Source organism: Chenopodium album, chromosome 26 (genome assembly GCF_948465745.1).
Source record: "Chenopodium album chromosome 26, dcCheAlbu1.1, whole genome shotgun sequence".
In the NCBI taxonomy this organism is placed as follows: domain Eukaryota; kingdom Viridiplantae; phylum Streptophyta; class Magnoliopsida; order Caryophyllales; family Amaranthaceae; genus Chenopodium; species Chenopodium album.
The window spans coordinates 3,241,084-3,258,581 of NC_137859.1; the positions used below are offsets into that span (position 1 = coordinate 3,241,084).

The window sequence follows — 17,498 nt, forward strand, 5'->3', positions numbered from 1 at the left end:
ACAATAGTTAAACTCTTATTTTTACCATCTCGTAGAGTAGAGTGTGTGAATAATATTACTCGGTATTAAAAAAAAAGAAAAAAAATTAGAAAGGGGACATAATAAAACCATGGTAAACAAAATTAAGCATTTATTAAAAGAAATTAATAAAAAAAAGCATGAACTTTTTCAATTTTAGTTGCAGTATCCACAAACACCATATTACCCAATCACAACCCACCACCTTCAATACCCTTTGCTCAGTTTTCTCTCTCCAGCTCTGTCTCTGCTCTGCCCTGTCTCTGAAAGATCTCCCCTTTCTTTTATTTCTATTTTATTTTTCCTTTTTATTTTTTATTTTTCATCCTCTTTCTTTGTGCATAGATGTGCTAAAATTTAGATTCATTCCTTGAACCTCGCTACCTTTGCTTTTTTAGGTTTTTGGCCCTTTATTACTTTCCCTTCTCTGTGCCTTCTCTTTACTTTGCTGCTCAAACCTCAAGAAAAAATTTAAAAGAAAGAAAGAAGAGAAAAAAAAGGAAAAAGAAGAAAGAAAGAACAGATCTTTCTCTTTCTCCTCCTTTTCTTCTATTTTTTGTGTTGATTTTTCTGAATTTTCTCACTCCTACAAATTCCTCTGCTTCCACAATCACTCTGTTTCCTCACTTGGGTCTTTCCATTTTCAGCTCTTCTGAAACCCCTTTTCTTGAAACCTTCTATTTTCTTCACAAAATTAAATTCTCTGTTTTTCTGAACTTTCCTGATTTGGGTTTTAGCAGCTTGAAGTGAAACTACTACCTCTTAGATTTCCACCTTCTACTATTATTAGCTCAAGCTTCTGTCTTGCAATTCAGGGAAAAAAAAAAAAAAAATTCATTCTCATGATTAGTTTTTTTTTTTTTTTTCTGGGTGATTAGTTGATTAATTAATTCAAACACCCTCAAATTCTGTTTCTACCTAAGATTTTTTTTTTTGATTTTAAAAAAATAAAAATAAAAATTTCCCATGTTTGGGATATTTTTGATAGATTTTCTTTGATATTGGCATAGGTGGGTCTTTTTCCAGATTCCTCAAGAGGGGGTAGGCATATTATGAAAGAGTAAAAAAAAAAAAAAAAAGAAAAGAAAAGAAAAGAAAAGAGGTGGGAGTATTCTGATTCCTTTCTAATGCTCCTGCTCTCTCTTTCTTTAATTCTCTAAAATTGGCATTGTAAAATCTCAACCTCTACATTTGCTTTCTTGGTTCTCTTGCTTTCTGTCTCTCCACCTCATTTTTACACAAGAAATGAAGTCAAAACTGTCCCTTTGACAACCCCAAGAAATTAAAAAAAAAAAAATACCCACACAAAATTTCATCAAGATTATAGTAAATTAAAAGTTGGGTAAGTCCAATTTTTGTGCTAATTTGATGAAGTGGGAGATGGAAGTTTTATCATCATACCTATCATCTGCAAGCTGGTTGATTGATGAAAGTAGGAGCACAAGTTGGACACAAGCAGAAAACAAGATATTTGAAAATGCTCTTGCAGTTTATGATAAAGACACACCAGATCGTTGGCAAAAAGTGGCAGCTATGCTTCCTGGTAAAACAGTTGGTGATGTGATCAAACAATACAAGGAATTAGAAGATGATGTTAGTAACATTGAAGCTGGTTTAGTCCCAATTCCTGGTTATGATATTGATGCTGCCTCAGCTTTCACCTTAGAATGGGTTAATCACAATGGTTATGATGCTTACAAGCATACTTATAGCCCCGGAGGCAAGCGGGGGCCGCCCGGAGCTCGGCCCCCGGATCAAGAGAGGAAGAAGGGGGTTCCATGGACTGAAGAAGAGCATAAGTAAGTTTCTAATAAATTCAATGTGCTAATCTTTGTTAAGTATTAGGTAAATTGGGTTTATGTTGAATAATTCTTTGATTAATAGGGGGTTTAACTTTAATTTCTCAGTGTAAATATCCTGGCTTTTTGGTTAAATATTCAAAAGAGAAAAGATATTTGGTTAGTTTGAAATTTTGCATTATCCTTGATAATAAAGGGTCATTGTTTGCTTGTTTTGACTTTTTGATCTTTTGTTGGTCTACAATAATTTGATGGCATAATTGATATGAATTCTAAAATTATGTTATATTTTTTTTATAGGTTGTTCTTGATGGGGTTGAAGAAATATGGGAAAGGAGATTGGAGAAACATTTCAAGGAATTTTGTGGTAACAAGGACTCCAACCCAAGTAGCTAGCCATGCACAAAAATACTTCATAAGGCAGCTATCAGGAGGGAAAGACAAGAGAAGAGCTAGCATTCATGATATAACAACTGTTAATCTAGAAAATGAAGCTCTTTCACCAGATAATAACAGCAAGAGGTCTAATTCACCAGAGCAGTCCACAATAACAGTGCAAACCCAACAGCAGGCGAATTCGATCACCATGCCTAAAACACATTTTCAGTGGGATCAATCGAACAACGCAACCGCCATTGCCTTCGATTCGATGCAAGGAAACATGTTCATGGCACCCTATGGTGTTGGCTCTTATGGGATGAAAGTGCAAGGACAGAATATGCAGAGGGGTGATTATCTAGAAAATTATGTAGGAGCTCAAAGCATGGGTTTCCAGATTCAACCAACACAGCACTATCCTCATGGATGACATAAGAGTTTAATTAGTGTTATTAACAAGGATGTTGTCTTAATCTTAGTAGTTTGTACTGTTTGCATCTTTGTTTTTGGGGTTTCTTAATTTTTATGTTTTCTAGAAGATAGCTGTGTTTTTGTCTCTCTGCATGGTGTTGTCTATGTGAATATTATTAGTCCATGATATTCAAATTATAAGTGAAAGAGACGCAAAAGAATTATAATTTGGCTTAGAATATGGAAAATGTTGGATTTTGTAGAGCTAATTCTAATGATTATTATTCCAAATGGAATTTTCCCTTGTATAGTTTCCAATTAATTAACTTTATTATGATTTTTGGATTGTTAGAACATTTTCTTTTTCTCTTAGGAGAAGATAATCCTGATTTATCCGACACTCCGGTTAATGACCTTACAATTAGGCAATGGAAGAAGGAAAAATGTCGATAGTACCCTCACTGCGGTTTACTCAGTAGGGGTACTTTGGACACTTGTCTCTTGTTACTTTGTTAGTTACCTAACTAGTTAGTTAAATAGAACTTTTCTTTGTCCAAATCCCAGTCTAGCTAAGCACAATAAGCACAGCATCAACAGATAGTGGCAAATATTAAGCAACTTAAGGAAGATACTCACCAGAGATCAGCATATGCTTTGTTTTTAGGTAAACAAGTACTACAAGATTTCATGAAGAAAGGAGCAAAGTACGGCCTTGAATATGATAAGAATATCCAATCATGAGTATGTTCTTAGAGTACTGTATATTATTGATAGGAAACATATAATTCATATATCATAATAATTGAAGCAACATTTGACGACAGGTCAATTATTTTTTGGTTTCTGACATGAACTGTGTGTAATTTTCATTTGCTGTCTAAAATGCTGAAGAAACTACAAACCAGAAAAGTTTTTTCTTAGATTGTCACTAGGATAATGAAAGCATTTTCAAGCTTCTTCCCCTCTTTAGCAAGATCTAACCTTCAAACGACACGCATGAATTCATAATCCATATATCATACCTAAGAACAGGACCTAAAACAATCCCAACTTTCTTAATGCTCCAATGTTCAAGTAAAACTCAAAACAACTTCCCATGGCTAAATGATCAATTATCTTAGGGTATGTCGCCGTATAAACCTTGAATATGCTATTGTCCAATATCTGCAATTTAATTCCAAAGATGGCTAAGCTTAAAGTTCATTACTCCGTAGATAGGCTTTCTCAAAACTGGCTGAGTCAGAGAGCACTTCTTTGGTACTATTCCATAACACATTGTCTTCATTATAATTCATGCTTACCTTTCTCAGCCCTTTAAAATCATTTACTATTTTTGAGCCAAGCTATTCATCACCCCAAAATGGACTACTTGACTGGGTAATTTGACCTAAAATTAAGTTCATAGCTGAGTCCACATTCCATTATATAAAGCACCATATGCTTCATTTCCTTCCTAGCGCCCACCCTTCCTAAATCTTTTCCAAATCTTTCAACCAAGATCTTTTCCCAGGAGATCCCTTTCTGAAAGAAGAGAGAAGGGATTAGTGGGTTACTTTCAATGGTAAAGGCATAGATTTTAACTATAATTAACCTTCGAAAAGCATATACGAAAGACATTTAAGATTCACTTAGATAAACATTGCATATAATGTTTTATATTTTTCACCTAATTCTTTAGACCAATGTCATGTACTGTACTTTCTCTAAGACTATTGTATTAGCACGCGACTGCTGTCTTTTTTTTCTTAGATTATGGAATCACATCATGATTAGTGGTAGTATAATGTATAGTACCCACTTAATTAATCTTTCTTTAAGTGTGGTCCAGTTCTTTAAATCTGAGGCTTAGATTCTGACATAGTTCAAGGAAGCAAAAGCTAATAACAGCTTTTCATAATATGGAAAAAGGTTACTCTGCCTTTTTCCTAATCAGTTACTATCATTGTTTTCTGAAACTTCATAGGCACTCTAAATCTCTAATTTTGCCAAATTCTTAAGCCTCAAGAATATGGACTGTTTGCAGTCAACCGACTGCTGGCTGGTTCACTTGGCGAAAAGCCAATCAAAGGGGATGGCCGATAAGCCATTTACTTAGCAAGGCCGAAGTCTTTAACCTGATTATTTCCTCTCAACGCGAGGTTTTGTCAAATAAACTAAATTTAGAACTTTTCAGTGAAGTTCAATAGGGAACTTAAATGTTAACTAAAGCATTACCTTCCTTAGGAAGATTTCATTTTCCACAACAATTGCCAACTTGACTAGCTAGAGATTCCACTAATAACAAGCATTATTGGTATTGTTTTTTTTTTTTTTTTTTTTTGAAGCAATAATTCTTGTTATAGATTGAAAGGGGTTGGATCAATTATGCACTCTCCTATACATGCATATTTTATGCCTTATACACAAGATTTTGACTTATGACTTGATTTGTTGCTTTTTATGGGTCATCTTACAATAATGAATCAGTTGAGATGAATTGCAACAGATTCTTCTGGTTCCAGTGGCCCTGAACTTATCATCAGAACCTTTCAAATTAGTAACTTTATCTTCTCCATACATAATTAAAAAGTAAAAGGCAAAAAAAAAAAAAAAGGAAAAAAAAAGTGAAGAATAAACCTTCACCCACACATTTCCACTCGCAACAGTAAGATGTGCTAATTTCTCATGCTAGAATTCTAAGAATTCCCACTTGACCCGGGTGACACCTACTCTCCTTTCATTTTTTAAAACTAGTTTTCATTTCACCTTCTGCTTCTTTGTTCATTACACGGCTTCTTTGTTCATTACACGTCAGTTTGGAATATCTAATGTTGTTAAACTGACCACTATGTCAAGTGAACAACATTCAGAGGTCTGAAAACTTCTGGTCACTCTCATAATCTCATGGAGTCATGGTAGATTATTCAGCTCCCAGCACTAAATCAATCGAATTAACCAGCAACTAAGTGACAAAACTTACCATTCCTTTTCAAAAGAAGCATCCTTGCACTCAAAAGCACCTTGGCCACTTTATTCTCACAATGTTGAATTTTAGAAATAACTGCCAGCCACATGCGTAAATATCAGAATATTTGAACTTCTGGAATTATCTTTTCCTAGCTTCTCTATTCTTAGAGTATTTCTTACTCCTTATTTGATTCTCTTAAAGGGTCAGATAAAACTCACACCAGAAGGTAAAGAAAATTTAAGCATGGCAGTAAAGGAAATCCAACACATAAGAACTTTACTGCTCTGCCTGCTAACTATGGCCTTAAACGATCAGTCAAAAACCTAAATCGTACAACCAAAACCTTCCATTACACTCTATATTGACACTGTCAGGTTATATCACAATGAATAAGAAGAGGGAAACAACCCAGTGGTACATTTTCGCTTAGTCAGATATTCCAAAGCAGACAAATTTGATCCTAATGACTTTCAACTCTATTCAAAATAGAAAAAGGTTCAGTACAAAACAGCAGAAAAAAGAATAAGAAAATATCGTGATTAGCAGATGCAGTATTCCATATAATCAACAAATCAGGGATTTTCATGACGTCATATTAGACAAAGTGAAACGCATCAATTGCATAAAAGATCATTTCACAGGCATCTTTTAGTAAAGGTAACAAAATAAAGATGATAAGAGGACAGACCTTCCATGAGAAGGAGAGATGCTTTGTGTGCTGAAGCCTTTTTATTTTGATGTGAGTCCACACAAAAGTGAAGCCACTCCTGTATTCCCTAAAGAATGTCATAACAAACTTCAACCCAAACGCTACAATCAGTCAAATGGTAATATGATCAATGGCTATGAGAATGACCGGCCTATGAGCCAATCATGACACCACATAGACAACTTGATCAGCAGGCATGCATAACTACATGCATAGAAGTTACTCATGTTTTTTGTTTTAGGAAGAAGAATTGTGCTGACCATTAACACTATACTTCTGTCATTTTAGCTTATTCATATAAATGTCCTCTATGTTCAAAATCGCAGGAAACAATATTTATCACGAAAAGAAAACAAGTTCAAACAGGGAAAAGTCATAAAACTACCAAACCAAGCTATTGCATCCAAAACCACCATCGGGCACTTTAATTTTGTCTTCAAAAGTGAGCAAATTTGTTGCCTTGTACCGTCTCTCAAATGCAATTCTGTTTCTGACACATAGGGCTCCGAACAAGAACTTTTCCACTACAGGTATAATGCCATGAGCAGCATGCAGCTCCTTATACACTGCAACAAGGATATTCAATAAAGACTCCAATATATATATGCTAAATTTGTAGTAAGAAAAAGTATGGTTGATCCAAAGATAAAATCAAATTAGCAGTGTAAAAAAAACCAATTGGCGGAAAACTCAAATGAATCAATCAAGCAAGTATACAACATAATGCACAACAAGCTGATGCTAGTGATAATTATACTGGAAGGTAACGGAAACTGGTTGCTTAGAACAGAGACTTCAGATCTTTCTAACATACAAGCATATGCTTAGTTAGTCTGCAGCAAGGCATGTTACAAAAGCAGTTAAAATTTATCGGGCTGGATAATAAGTCAGGAGTTCTTCATAAAAAATTCAGTCAGAAGTGGTAGATTCCAAAAGTGTAACTGCATGAGGTTTATAGGACAACTGATTATCTTTCCATATACTTAATCCACAATCCCACATACAGTTTTGTTACATGTCAATTAAGAAAATATGGATGACTCGTTATTTACACAATCTTGTTTCAATAAGATGGATAAACAAGATCAGCACAAGGCAAACTCGACTTGCTACATTTCCTCTAAAGAACTAGAGAAGAGTGAGCTAAAGCATTTTGCTAGGGTATCTACGATGCTGAATTGCTGATACATTTGACAGATGCTATGTTCCACCCATTCATATGTTAAAATCAGTGCCTTCTAATTGGAATAGTTTAGAATCTTTGTCAGAAGTAAATAAACCAAAGTAAAGTAAAGGGGTAAAGTATGAGAAAGGGCCTAAGTCATGATTTTTGAGGCAGAATGTATCTCTTGTAATAACAAGTTACATCCTAGCACAGGGAATCAGCACTGATTTGGAATTTGTTCATAAATCTCAGTCACAATAATTTTTTTTTTTTCTACCCAGATAAATTCTTTAAGCAAACCTTAAGTTTATTAGCAATAAATAAATAGATAAACATATTAATATTGAAAAAAAAAGTCCGTTCAACAGTAATAATATTGGTTACCCACTTAGCATGACACAACATGGAAACGTTGGAAAGAGCAAATGGATCTCCCAAATTCAGGTGAATAAGAAACAAATTAATCAGAGAAAATTGGAGCATATCTATCCCATGTCATGAACCACACTTTCCATTAATTAATTTCTGAGAAGATAAAGCTTAAAGTTCTAGGTGTAAATGTGTAATGCTAATTAATGGCATGCTGAGGACACTGACGATACATCATGTATAACTTCAATGACAATTCAGCTATTAATATGTTATGTTCCAAGTTCCAACACTACTTCATCAAGCAACAGTTCCTTTGAATATATCTGCACAAGCATTGTCATGCATGCACAAGCACCTCTCTAATGTGATGTGTCCTGTATCCACTACGTTCAGAAATAACTAGTATTTTTCCAAATTACCATTTTCCCATGTCTATATCATATTCATATCCGCATCCACATCCACATCCACATCCACATCCACATCCATTCTCGGTGCAAATGCCCCTTCACCTTCAGCAAACTGTAAGTCTCAAACAAAATAGCTATAGCCTATATACATCCACAAGATTTAATGCGAAAAGACATTGAGCTCAAAGGAAAGAAATGGACCATGGCATTGGATACTTGAGAGAGGTTGGCTTTGTCACAGCGCACTCAATGAGATTCCAGTTTATTAGTACTTTTTATTTTTCCTCTTCTTTTGCACACTTTTGAACTATTTAATTCAAAAAAATCATAGGAACCAAAAGATAGCATACCTAAGTGAAAAAAAAGGTTTCCCAAAACCTCTCCAGGATATAAAATCTCACCCTTAGCATCAGTTCACAGGAAGCCATACTAAATTCATACCTTCTGTAACAGAGACTCCTTACTGCCTAACAAATAACTGATTTGGAAACAAAAGCCGTGATCCATCCCCCGGGGAAGGGTAAACACTCTACTCATAGCACAAGTAAATTGAAACAGAGGAATTATGTTTTTCTATGGATGAAACGATCAAAAAACAATGGCACCGACAAAATAATAAGATTTGAAATCTCCATTTTCCTAAGGAATCTTTTCCACTAACACCTAATGTATTAGGAGTGCCTAAATCCAAATCCACTACCATGTCACTCACTACTTTTTCATAGTTTATTATTCATGAAAACATCACGATCTCTTGCAATCTGTACGGCACAGCCTATTTACAGCAAAAACAAAAGCAGTCATAGGCTCATCTCTCAACTCTAGGGCTCAAGTATTGACATTGTTCAGGGAGACAAAGAAATATGCTTTATGCTTTACGTACACAGGGTTTTTTTTTATTATCGTGATCATGCATTCATCCATGATGTAATTGCCACTATTGCCCACTAATAATGTAGTTTAAGCTAATCACACGAGTGGGTTTCACAGCAAAACAAAGAATATCAAGAATCCTACTTTATGAGTCATTATTAACAAGCCATCTGCTCATCCTTAAATAAAGAATGTAAAGTAATGGATAATTCTTTTTCCCTGCAATCAAATGTCTGTCTTACCTCAAACAGCAATCCAGAATTACACGCCTAGATGCAGAATTGGTAAAAGTCCAAAATTATGCAGACTAACCTCTAACCAGTGTTTTTGTAACAGTTGTAGAACCACTTCCGCAAGCAGCTATACCTTAACATGATAAGCTAGAAAACCATTTGTTACAATCTGGTGATGAGACTGAAATTTAATTTTTGTCCTCAATCAACAAATATCCAATTTAAAGGTTGTTTACAAGTAATTTTAATGTCTTACTAGCTTGCAAAGAGTAATAGTCCCTCAATTTTTTTTAATAGTTCCACTTTTGACTTTTACATTTGCTTAATGTACAACTTTGATTATTAAAGTCTCTTATATGTAAGAAATATTTACTAAAATTAATTTTATAAAAAATAAACATGAGACAAAGTAATGACAAACCCATAGTATTAGTACATTTGATTTTATATATTATTAGAAAAATATGATCAAAGCAAAAAATGTGAATAGTGCGCAAGAGTCAATGTAAAATGATTAACATGGTTAAATCCTGGAGGAGGTTTGTCTTCCAAAATTAGAAAAATTGCTACCCACTTTTTTTAGATGGGCAACATAGAACGTCAAAAAAAAAAAAAAAAAAAAAAAAAAAAAAAAAAAAAAAAAAAGTTACAGTGTAGCAATATAATCCATAGAATGTGTTCCTAGTTGCATTGCATATTTGCCTACAATGGCTAGGTAAGTGAAAAAGAAGGCTAGCTAATATTTCAACATCATATATCATTGTCAATCTTAAGGAGGAAGGGAAGTCACATAAGCCTACCTCAGGTCTGTGCCATACGTAATATCAGTTCTATTCACAGAGCATACAACTCAAGCCTAGTAAAAGAGAAAACACTCACATTATCTTCATATAAGTCTATCTCTTTTCCCAACTTGTACAAATACCCGTCAAAAAAAAAAAAACTTGTACAAATAAAAGTCAGACAACTTCATTTTATAAGTAATTTCAAACTGCTCACCAATAATTGCACAAAAATAAGAAGTTTAGACTAGCAGTCATTATGCGAGTTATCTCAACAAACAGATGAGAGAAATATAATTTAGACATAATTTGCGAGACAAAAAATTCCTTAAACTAGGAACACAAAAGGCAAAGGACTAGTTTCATCATCCTCCATGTCAATGATAGATGGAAAACTTCATCACACCATATTCACAAATCACACATGTGAAAGAGGGAATAGACTTCGTAAACAAAACAGTATGATGAAGGCATCATTTAGACAGATAAAGGACAGAGAAAAGGACGTACCAAAACTGTCTAGAAGATGGAAGCCCACTTTAATGGAGCACCAGACAATGATAGACTTCATGAGCCTTTTTCTTTGACAGATTGAATCTGGAAAATGACAATTCAGATCACATTCTAACTGACCAACACATCATATAATCATAGACAATAATTGTAAGTTCAAACTGATGGACGAGAAAGAATCAACTTCATACTTGTGCTGCTTCGGACCAGAAAATGAGTTAAACCCAAAGGAGAATACACATATTATTAACCACTAACAAAAGCTCTTATTAGTTCACAAAATAATTTCTTGTTTATCCAATAGTACAACACCTGTAGTGATTCTTGATACTCAAAATCATCAAATTACATGTTTTTCTTTGTTGGTTTTCAATCCATAACCCAATGGGAACAGAGGATCATATGAATTCTGTTTAGCAGTCATTGGAAGTTGAGTAACACTTTTAAACCATGTCACTGGGAGTAGACCCTCAAATTCAAAATCTCCAAAAAGAACATCAGTTACTCCTTCTCCTTCACTTCCAGGCAAGAAAGCAGCAACCAAAGCATCCATCTTGTCCAAAAGCCATGACTCTAAAACTAGAGGCCTTCCAGAAACCAGAATGACCAGAGTAGGAATTCTGTCTGCAACTGCACTAATCACATCTGCTCCATTCAAAGGAATATTAAGCACCGAATTGTCCCCTGTGAATTCTGCATATGGAGCTTCACCAGCAGCTACTATGGCAAAATCAAAATCTTCCCTTGATAAGGTTTTATGTGATGGAAATTCTTCATAAATAACTTGAGTGTTATCCCCAACGGCTTCTTTAATTGCATCCAAAATGGTAGTGCCTGTAACATGAATGATGTATCAGCCTTATCTCTGGAATTAATGCTTCATAGATCATACAGTTAAGAGATACCAATCATTGTATCAACATCCAATAATAAGCTAACAATACAATCACATTATACACATGCAAACAGTACAAATTAAACACTGGAAAGGGGTTAAAGAAGATAACATATACTCCGTAGTTCGTTGACTGGCTTCCCCAAAATGATTTTTATGGACAAAGATAATCATTAATTTTGGTAAAATGCATCGAGAAAATATACTCCGTATTTTTTTAGTACAATTAACAGCAGTGCAAAGCACTGAACCCAAAAAATAAACAACAGAACAAATCAGGCATGTAATAACCTAACATGAGTGGCAACACAGGTACAGAAGATGCAGGAACAACATACTGCCCAAGAAATGCATACCAACTGTAATTCTTCCACCAAGTCCATCCCAAGTTATAGTCCACCCACCACATTGGTATCCAAGATTGTCAGCATGTGTTCCAGCAACAAGAATTTTTTTGGCGTTCTTGTCCAATGGAAGGAATGGATATCTAGGGTCTTTCCCATTTTTCAGGAGCACTAAAGACTTCCGTACTGCTTCACGTGCTAGATCGCGATGCAACTAAAACAAAAACAAGTTATTAGTTCAATATTCACGCCAGCAGATATATATATATAACCAATGAAAATTATTTCAGAATGGGGACGATTATTATATTAAAAACACAATAACATTCTTCTTGTTACGGAATTGCAAGTAAGGTCTTAGTGTATCATCCGAAACAAAGTTTAAAATAGTAGTCAAGGAAGCCAGAAAATGCAGAAAGTACTGAGGGGAGTAGAGATCATTAATTGACATACAAAACATAAGAAACATACAAATGCTCTCTTCACCAATGCCTAGATTTTAAAGTACTAGTATTATAAAACAAAATAAGTAGGTTAGTTTGGATACTTAGTATGGTAGAGTTAGCACCATTTTACGGGGAAAGTGAGAGGACCACATGGCTATAGCCCTCTGACCAACTACGGGGTCATGCTTTCCATATAACTAAACCTCTTTGGGATTTCCCATGCCCAGTGACACCACCTGTCAGGCTGTCACAAACCCAGGACAGCACTGCAGAGAGCTATGAGCCATCCTCCTTATCTCATAAATGTATTAAAAATATAGTTCAGAAGATGGCAAAGCACTGTTTATCAATCAATCAATTAAAGACTTAATCCCATAAGTGGGGTCGGGTATATGAACCAAAAGTGATTATTCCGTGTAGTCATCAACAAAAATCTTCCTCCTCCATCCCTTACGATCCAATGCCTCATCCTCACGCAAATCCATATGCTTCATATCTTTCCTAAATCCTTCCAACCAAATCATTTTCGGTCTCCCTTTCCCTCGTTTAACAAGTGAAAATTACCAATTTAAATTTCTGCATCATCAAAAAGGGCAAGATTTTGGAGGAAGAATTAGAAAAGGAGAGACATCTAATACGGCCTATAAGAGTTTCTGCAACCTGCAAAAACGGCAGGAACAGGACAGATATGCACAAATTTAATAGCATCCAATCTAAATTTCAAAATTAGCAAAGAGGCAAAAGAAAAGTCTTCAGGGGAAAAAAAAATCAGAAAATGTAACCTAGTGAAAACCTCATTAAGGTATGTTCAGACTACATATAAAAAAAGACATACTGGAAAAAAGGGTTAATGAAAATACAACCTTGCATCCAACAGTATCTAGCAGAGATCGGTCAGTGTAAGGGTGCTCAAAAAGCCCTGCGACAAATTTCACCCTAAGGATCCGTTCAACAGCATCGTCAATCCTAGACAATGGTATCTCTTTTGATTCCACAAGATAGTTCAAGTCCTCTAGATACTTTTCGTACTTAAAAGGTACCATAACCTGCATATTAACTTTGTTATGGCTGGAAGATAAAATTAAAAAAACCCCAAGTTCTACAATTTTGTGTTTTATAACTCCTTACCATGTCAATTCCTGCATTAACAGCAGCTAAAATGCAGAAACGAAAGTCTGAACCTTGAGGTTTACAAAGTCTATCAATGCCTTCCCAATCTGAAATTACAAATCCCTGCAGCGGAAATATAAACCAAGATGTGAACATCAGTTCCCAGGTGAAACATATGCAAAAGATTCCAAATCAAATCTTATGAAAGAGATAACAGGATTGGTCATTTTCACATACATTGGGAATAATGAAAGTGTCCCGTAAAAAAAAAAAAAAAAAAAAAAAAGGGAATAATGAAAGTGAGTAAGAAAAACTCATAGTGGTAATAATATGGTAGCAACTTCTTAATGATTTGACTTAAGGGATATAAGGAGATACATGGTAGAGTCAAGGCTTCAGAAAAAATGAATATCCATGGTAAAGTATTTTCTTAATAGGCCAACATATATGATATATCAATGCAAATATGAAAATATACCTTGAATCCCAGCTTGTCTTTAAGGATCTCCGTGAGAAGAAAACGATCAGCGTGTAGCTGTCTACCATTCCAGCTAGAATAGGAAGCCATGACAGTGCAAACTCCCTGAGAGATACAGTCCAGATAGGGTGCCATATGAATCCTTTCTAAATCTTCATACGAAGAGATCGTATTCCCCTCATTTATACCTTTATGTGTTCCTCCATCACCAACGAAGTGCTTAGCGCAAGCAATAACATTCTTTCTGGAACCAGAAACACATAAAAAATGAAGATCAAAAAAGTAAAAAAAAAAATCATTGTATTTCAGAAACGTATCAAATTGATCCGTAAGGAAGTGATTTACATTAATCTAAACTACTATAAACTGGGTTAACATCATATGAGAATTTGTTAAAAAGTTGACTTTTCCCTGACCTTCCTTTTAGAAATGGGTAGCCATTTGGGTGTCCCTTAGGTGGATCCCCCTGTAACCCTGATACAATGGAAGTCATCTTCCTCACAATTTCGGTATCCTCACTGTAACACTCATAGCATCTTCCCCATCTTGGATCTCTGCAAACCTTTAAAACACCAGCTTCAGATTTTGTAGAAAGCAACAAAGTACAAAAGCAGCCACAACAGTGGAACTGGATACTACAATGGTATGGAGTATTAGGCATTACGGCTATGGATATTCAACAGTCTTTCAGTTTCTCCAAAATTATCCACTTAAATACTAAGGAGTACAAAATAAAATCTTCTACACTAGTGACTCCTCCACTATTTATTTGAATCAATAGGCACAATAAGGATAGGAAAACTAAAGAACATCGAGTTTTCCTACTTCAATTGCAATAGCACTACACCGTACAATTCTTCATTATCCGATATATTTTCCCTTAAAACTTCACAACGGCTATAAAATCAGTTTGCCACTAGAATAGTCTACAACCTCAATCTCAATGCATTCATTGGTCACTACATCATCTGTTAGTAATTTAGAAAGTCTAATGATTTCAATTTCATCCAATCAAGTATTCGAGCAATACGAAAGCATAAATTCTGTTAAGTACTTACAGCTACACAGGGAGCAAATGCATAATGAGCTCCACAAGCTCTAACCTCCAAAGCAGTTGCAGCCCCAATTCTATAAGCCAAATCAGCATCCCTGCACCAAATTCCCCAAATTTTCACCCTTTTGCTCATCTAAACAACTAATTTAGAAACATCAAATTTTCAAAAAGAAGCAATCAACTAACCTAGTAGCACCAAGATTAACATTGTGAGGAAAAATCGTAGCACCATAAATATTATTATTACCATGAACAGCATCAAGACCATAAATAATCGGAATCCCTAACCGCGATTCCAATGCCAATTTCTGAAAATTATCAATCATATCCGCCCAATCAGATGACACCGCCTTCTCGCAAGGCGCACTTCCTCCGGCATTCAGTATACTACCTGCAAAAAAAAAAAAAAAAAAAAATCAACGCAATCATGAAAACGAGCAAAACAGAAACCCTAGGAGAGAGAAAAATGAAGATAAAGGAATAAACCAATGGCGAAGTCTTTGATGGCGGAAGGAGAAGCGACGGTTCGTTCGATTTGAGTCATTTGAGCGAGCTTCTCTTGCAGAGTCATACGAGAAAGGAGGTCTTTGATTCGGTCTTCAATGGCTGCGTTAGGGTTTCTGTAAATGAAGGTTTCTTCCATGGCTTCTTCCGATTGAATTGAGTGATTTAGAGGAGAGAGAAAGAGGGTTGACTTGAAGATGATGATGAGTGGAGTAAGTGAAGAATTGAGGATATGATTGTTGGGAGTACCAGATTTTTTTCCAGGAGCAACTGTCAATTTCATAAATATGGCGGGAATAGGTCGGTTGCTCCGTGCAGGGTCGGTTTTCTTTTTATTATTTATATTTATTTTATTTTTTATTTTTATTTTTTTTTTTGAAAGAGGTTTCCTTTTTATTTTGCTTCAAATTGATTGTTTTTTTTTTTTTTTTTTTTAAGAATAAAATTATCAAAACTCAAAAAGTGTATTTTTTTTAATCTAAATTTTTTGATTTTTTTCGGTAAGATGCACGACTTTAAGCGTCTTTTCACATTTACTTAATTTCAGTTCTGTTCAGTTTAGTTCCAATTAGTTCAGTTCAGCTCAAATCAGTTCATTTCAGTTCAGTTCAATTCAGCTCAAATCAGTTCAGTTCAATTCTGCTCAAATCAGTTTATTTAAGTTCAGTTCAGTTCAGCTTCTAATTTCCTTCTCTAATAAAATATTCAATTTAGCTTGGTTCAGTTCAGTTCATTTTAATTCAGCTCAGTTCAGTAAATGTGAACGGGCCCTAAATTTCCCTGTATTACAAATTTATAGCGATGAACCAATATGAGGATAAAAAAAACTAAGGAACAATACGTTGTAGTGAGCCCAACCGACTTTGAACCAAATATGTATCGCAACCCTGAACTTAGCAACCATTGACTTGGGGTGGGAATATGTATGTATTCCTTGTTAAAACCAAACAAAATTACCTTTATTTTTTTTATTTGATTCGCTTACTAGCTACAACTATGTGTAAAGTGGTCAAACATAGACAGTAAAAAAATGAATAAAGTAAAATGGGGTGTAAAAATGTACGTATGATAATTGTTATTTAGTGATGAGCTATAAAAACATAGAACAACTTTCAAAAGGAGGCTAGCACAACACATACATTACCATCATATCATGCAAATATCTTGATTATACAACAAACTACAGAGTAAAATGTAATTTAATTAAGCACGATCCAATGTCATCTATAACTAAGTAGACCGGATAACTAGATAACCAATAATTAAGAGGGAGGGAGGGAGGGAGTGGTTGGGGGGTTGATTAAATTAAGGAATTAATACAAATTGAAGGTACTAACGTTTGCCAAAAGTTGCACAAAAGGGACTAACATTTCAGAAGTTGCACAAAGGGTACTGGGAGGTAAAAAATCTTGTACTAACTTGTTAAAACCGGTTAAAACAATTTTTTGGTTTTAAAAAAAAAAAGTAAAATAAAAAAACAAGTAACGTGTACTTTTTGGAAACGCTTCCCTCATCATTTGTTTTTACAGAAAAGAAAAAAACAGAGCTCTTCCTTCCCCTTGAAGCTCAACGCCATTAATGTGGAAATTCGGTTCAGAAACATCATCCAAGAAACAGTAAGTGATTTACGTTTGCCAGTTGGTATATTCTATTTGTATTTACTCTTTTCAACAATGCTTCCAATTCTTCCTTTTTTTTTTTTTTTTTTTTTTTTTTGTTTTTTTCAAATAGGAGGCTCAGATCCACATCTCATCAAACAATCAGGTAGAAATTTTCAAGGTGGGATAATCAACCATGGCGGCAAATTGCACCCAAATAATTTCCAATTAACCAAACCAAACCAATCCAAAACACAAAACAAAACAAAACCAACATTTTCTCTTTTTTTCTTTTCTGCCAAGCCAAATGGAAAAATTACCCCAAAACCCTCAAAAAAATTCTCAAAACCCATATTAAATTTGACTACTTTGAACGTTTTTCTCTCATCGCAGCCTCTGATGATTGATAATTAGCAAAGGGTGAGATGAGAAGATTAAGATGCATGCACATACTGCAAA

At 34.7% G+C, this 17,498-nt stretch overlaps 2 protein-coding genes across 2 annotated transcripts; one reads left to right on the forward strand and one right to left on the reverse strand.

The window, feature by feature from the left end:
* The first annotated feature begins 213 nt into the window (after positions 1-213).
* On the forward strand, positions 214-2,912 carry LOC145617234 (transcription factor DIVARICATA-like). Its single transcript, XM_081671925.1, has 2 exons — positions 214-1,817; positions 2,118-2,912. Exons 1-2 carry the CDS (start codon positions 1,387-1,389, stop codon positions 2,623-2,625), a joined length of 939 nt encoding a protein of 312 aa, XP_081528051.1. The 5' UTR covers positions 214-1,386; the 3' UTR covers positions 2,626-2,912.
* A 7,941-nt stretch (positions 2,913-10,853) lies between these two features.
* LOC145616351 (uncharacterized) lies at positions 10,854-15,750 on the reverse strand. Its single transcript, XM_081671058.1, has 9 exons — positions 15,424-15,750; positions 15,124-15,328; positions 14,942-15,032; positions 14,300-14,445; positions 13,884-14,127; positions 13,424-13,528; positions 13,159-13,341; positions 11,862-12,063; positions 10,854-11,444 (listed from the first exon to the last, which is right to left on the reverse strand). Exons 1-9 carry the CDS (start codon positions 15,722-15,724, stop codon positions 10,951-10,953), a joined length of 1,971 nt encoding a protein of 656 aa, XP_081527184.1. The 5' UTR covers positions 15,725-15,750; the 3' UTR covers positions 10,854-10,950.
* Between the last annotated feature and the right edge of the window lie 1,748 nt (positions 15,751-17,498).

Coding starts and splice junctions, on each gene's coding strand:
- LOC145617234 (XM_081671925.1), top strand. CDS start 1,387: ATGAAGTGGGAGATGGAAGTTTTATCATCATACCTATCATCTGCAAGC. Junction 1,818..2,117: donor TGGACTGAAGAAGAGCATAA/GTAAGTTTCTAA, acceptor TTTTTTTTATAG/GTTGTTCTTGATGGGGTTGA.
- LOC145616351 (XM_081671058.1), bottom strand. CDS start 15,724: ATGAAATTGACAGTTGCTCCTGGAAAAAAATCTGGTACTCCCAACAAT. Junction 15,033..15,123: donor GTTAATCTTGGTGCTACTAG/GTTAGTTGATTG, acceptor AATTTGGTGCAG/GGATGCTGATTTGGCTTATA. Junction 11,445..11,861: donor TGGTGGAAGAATTACAGTTG/GTATGCATTTCT, acceptor TTCATGTTACAG/GCACTACCATTTTGGATGCA.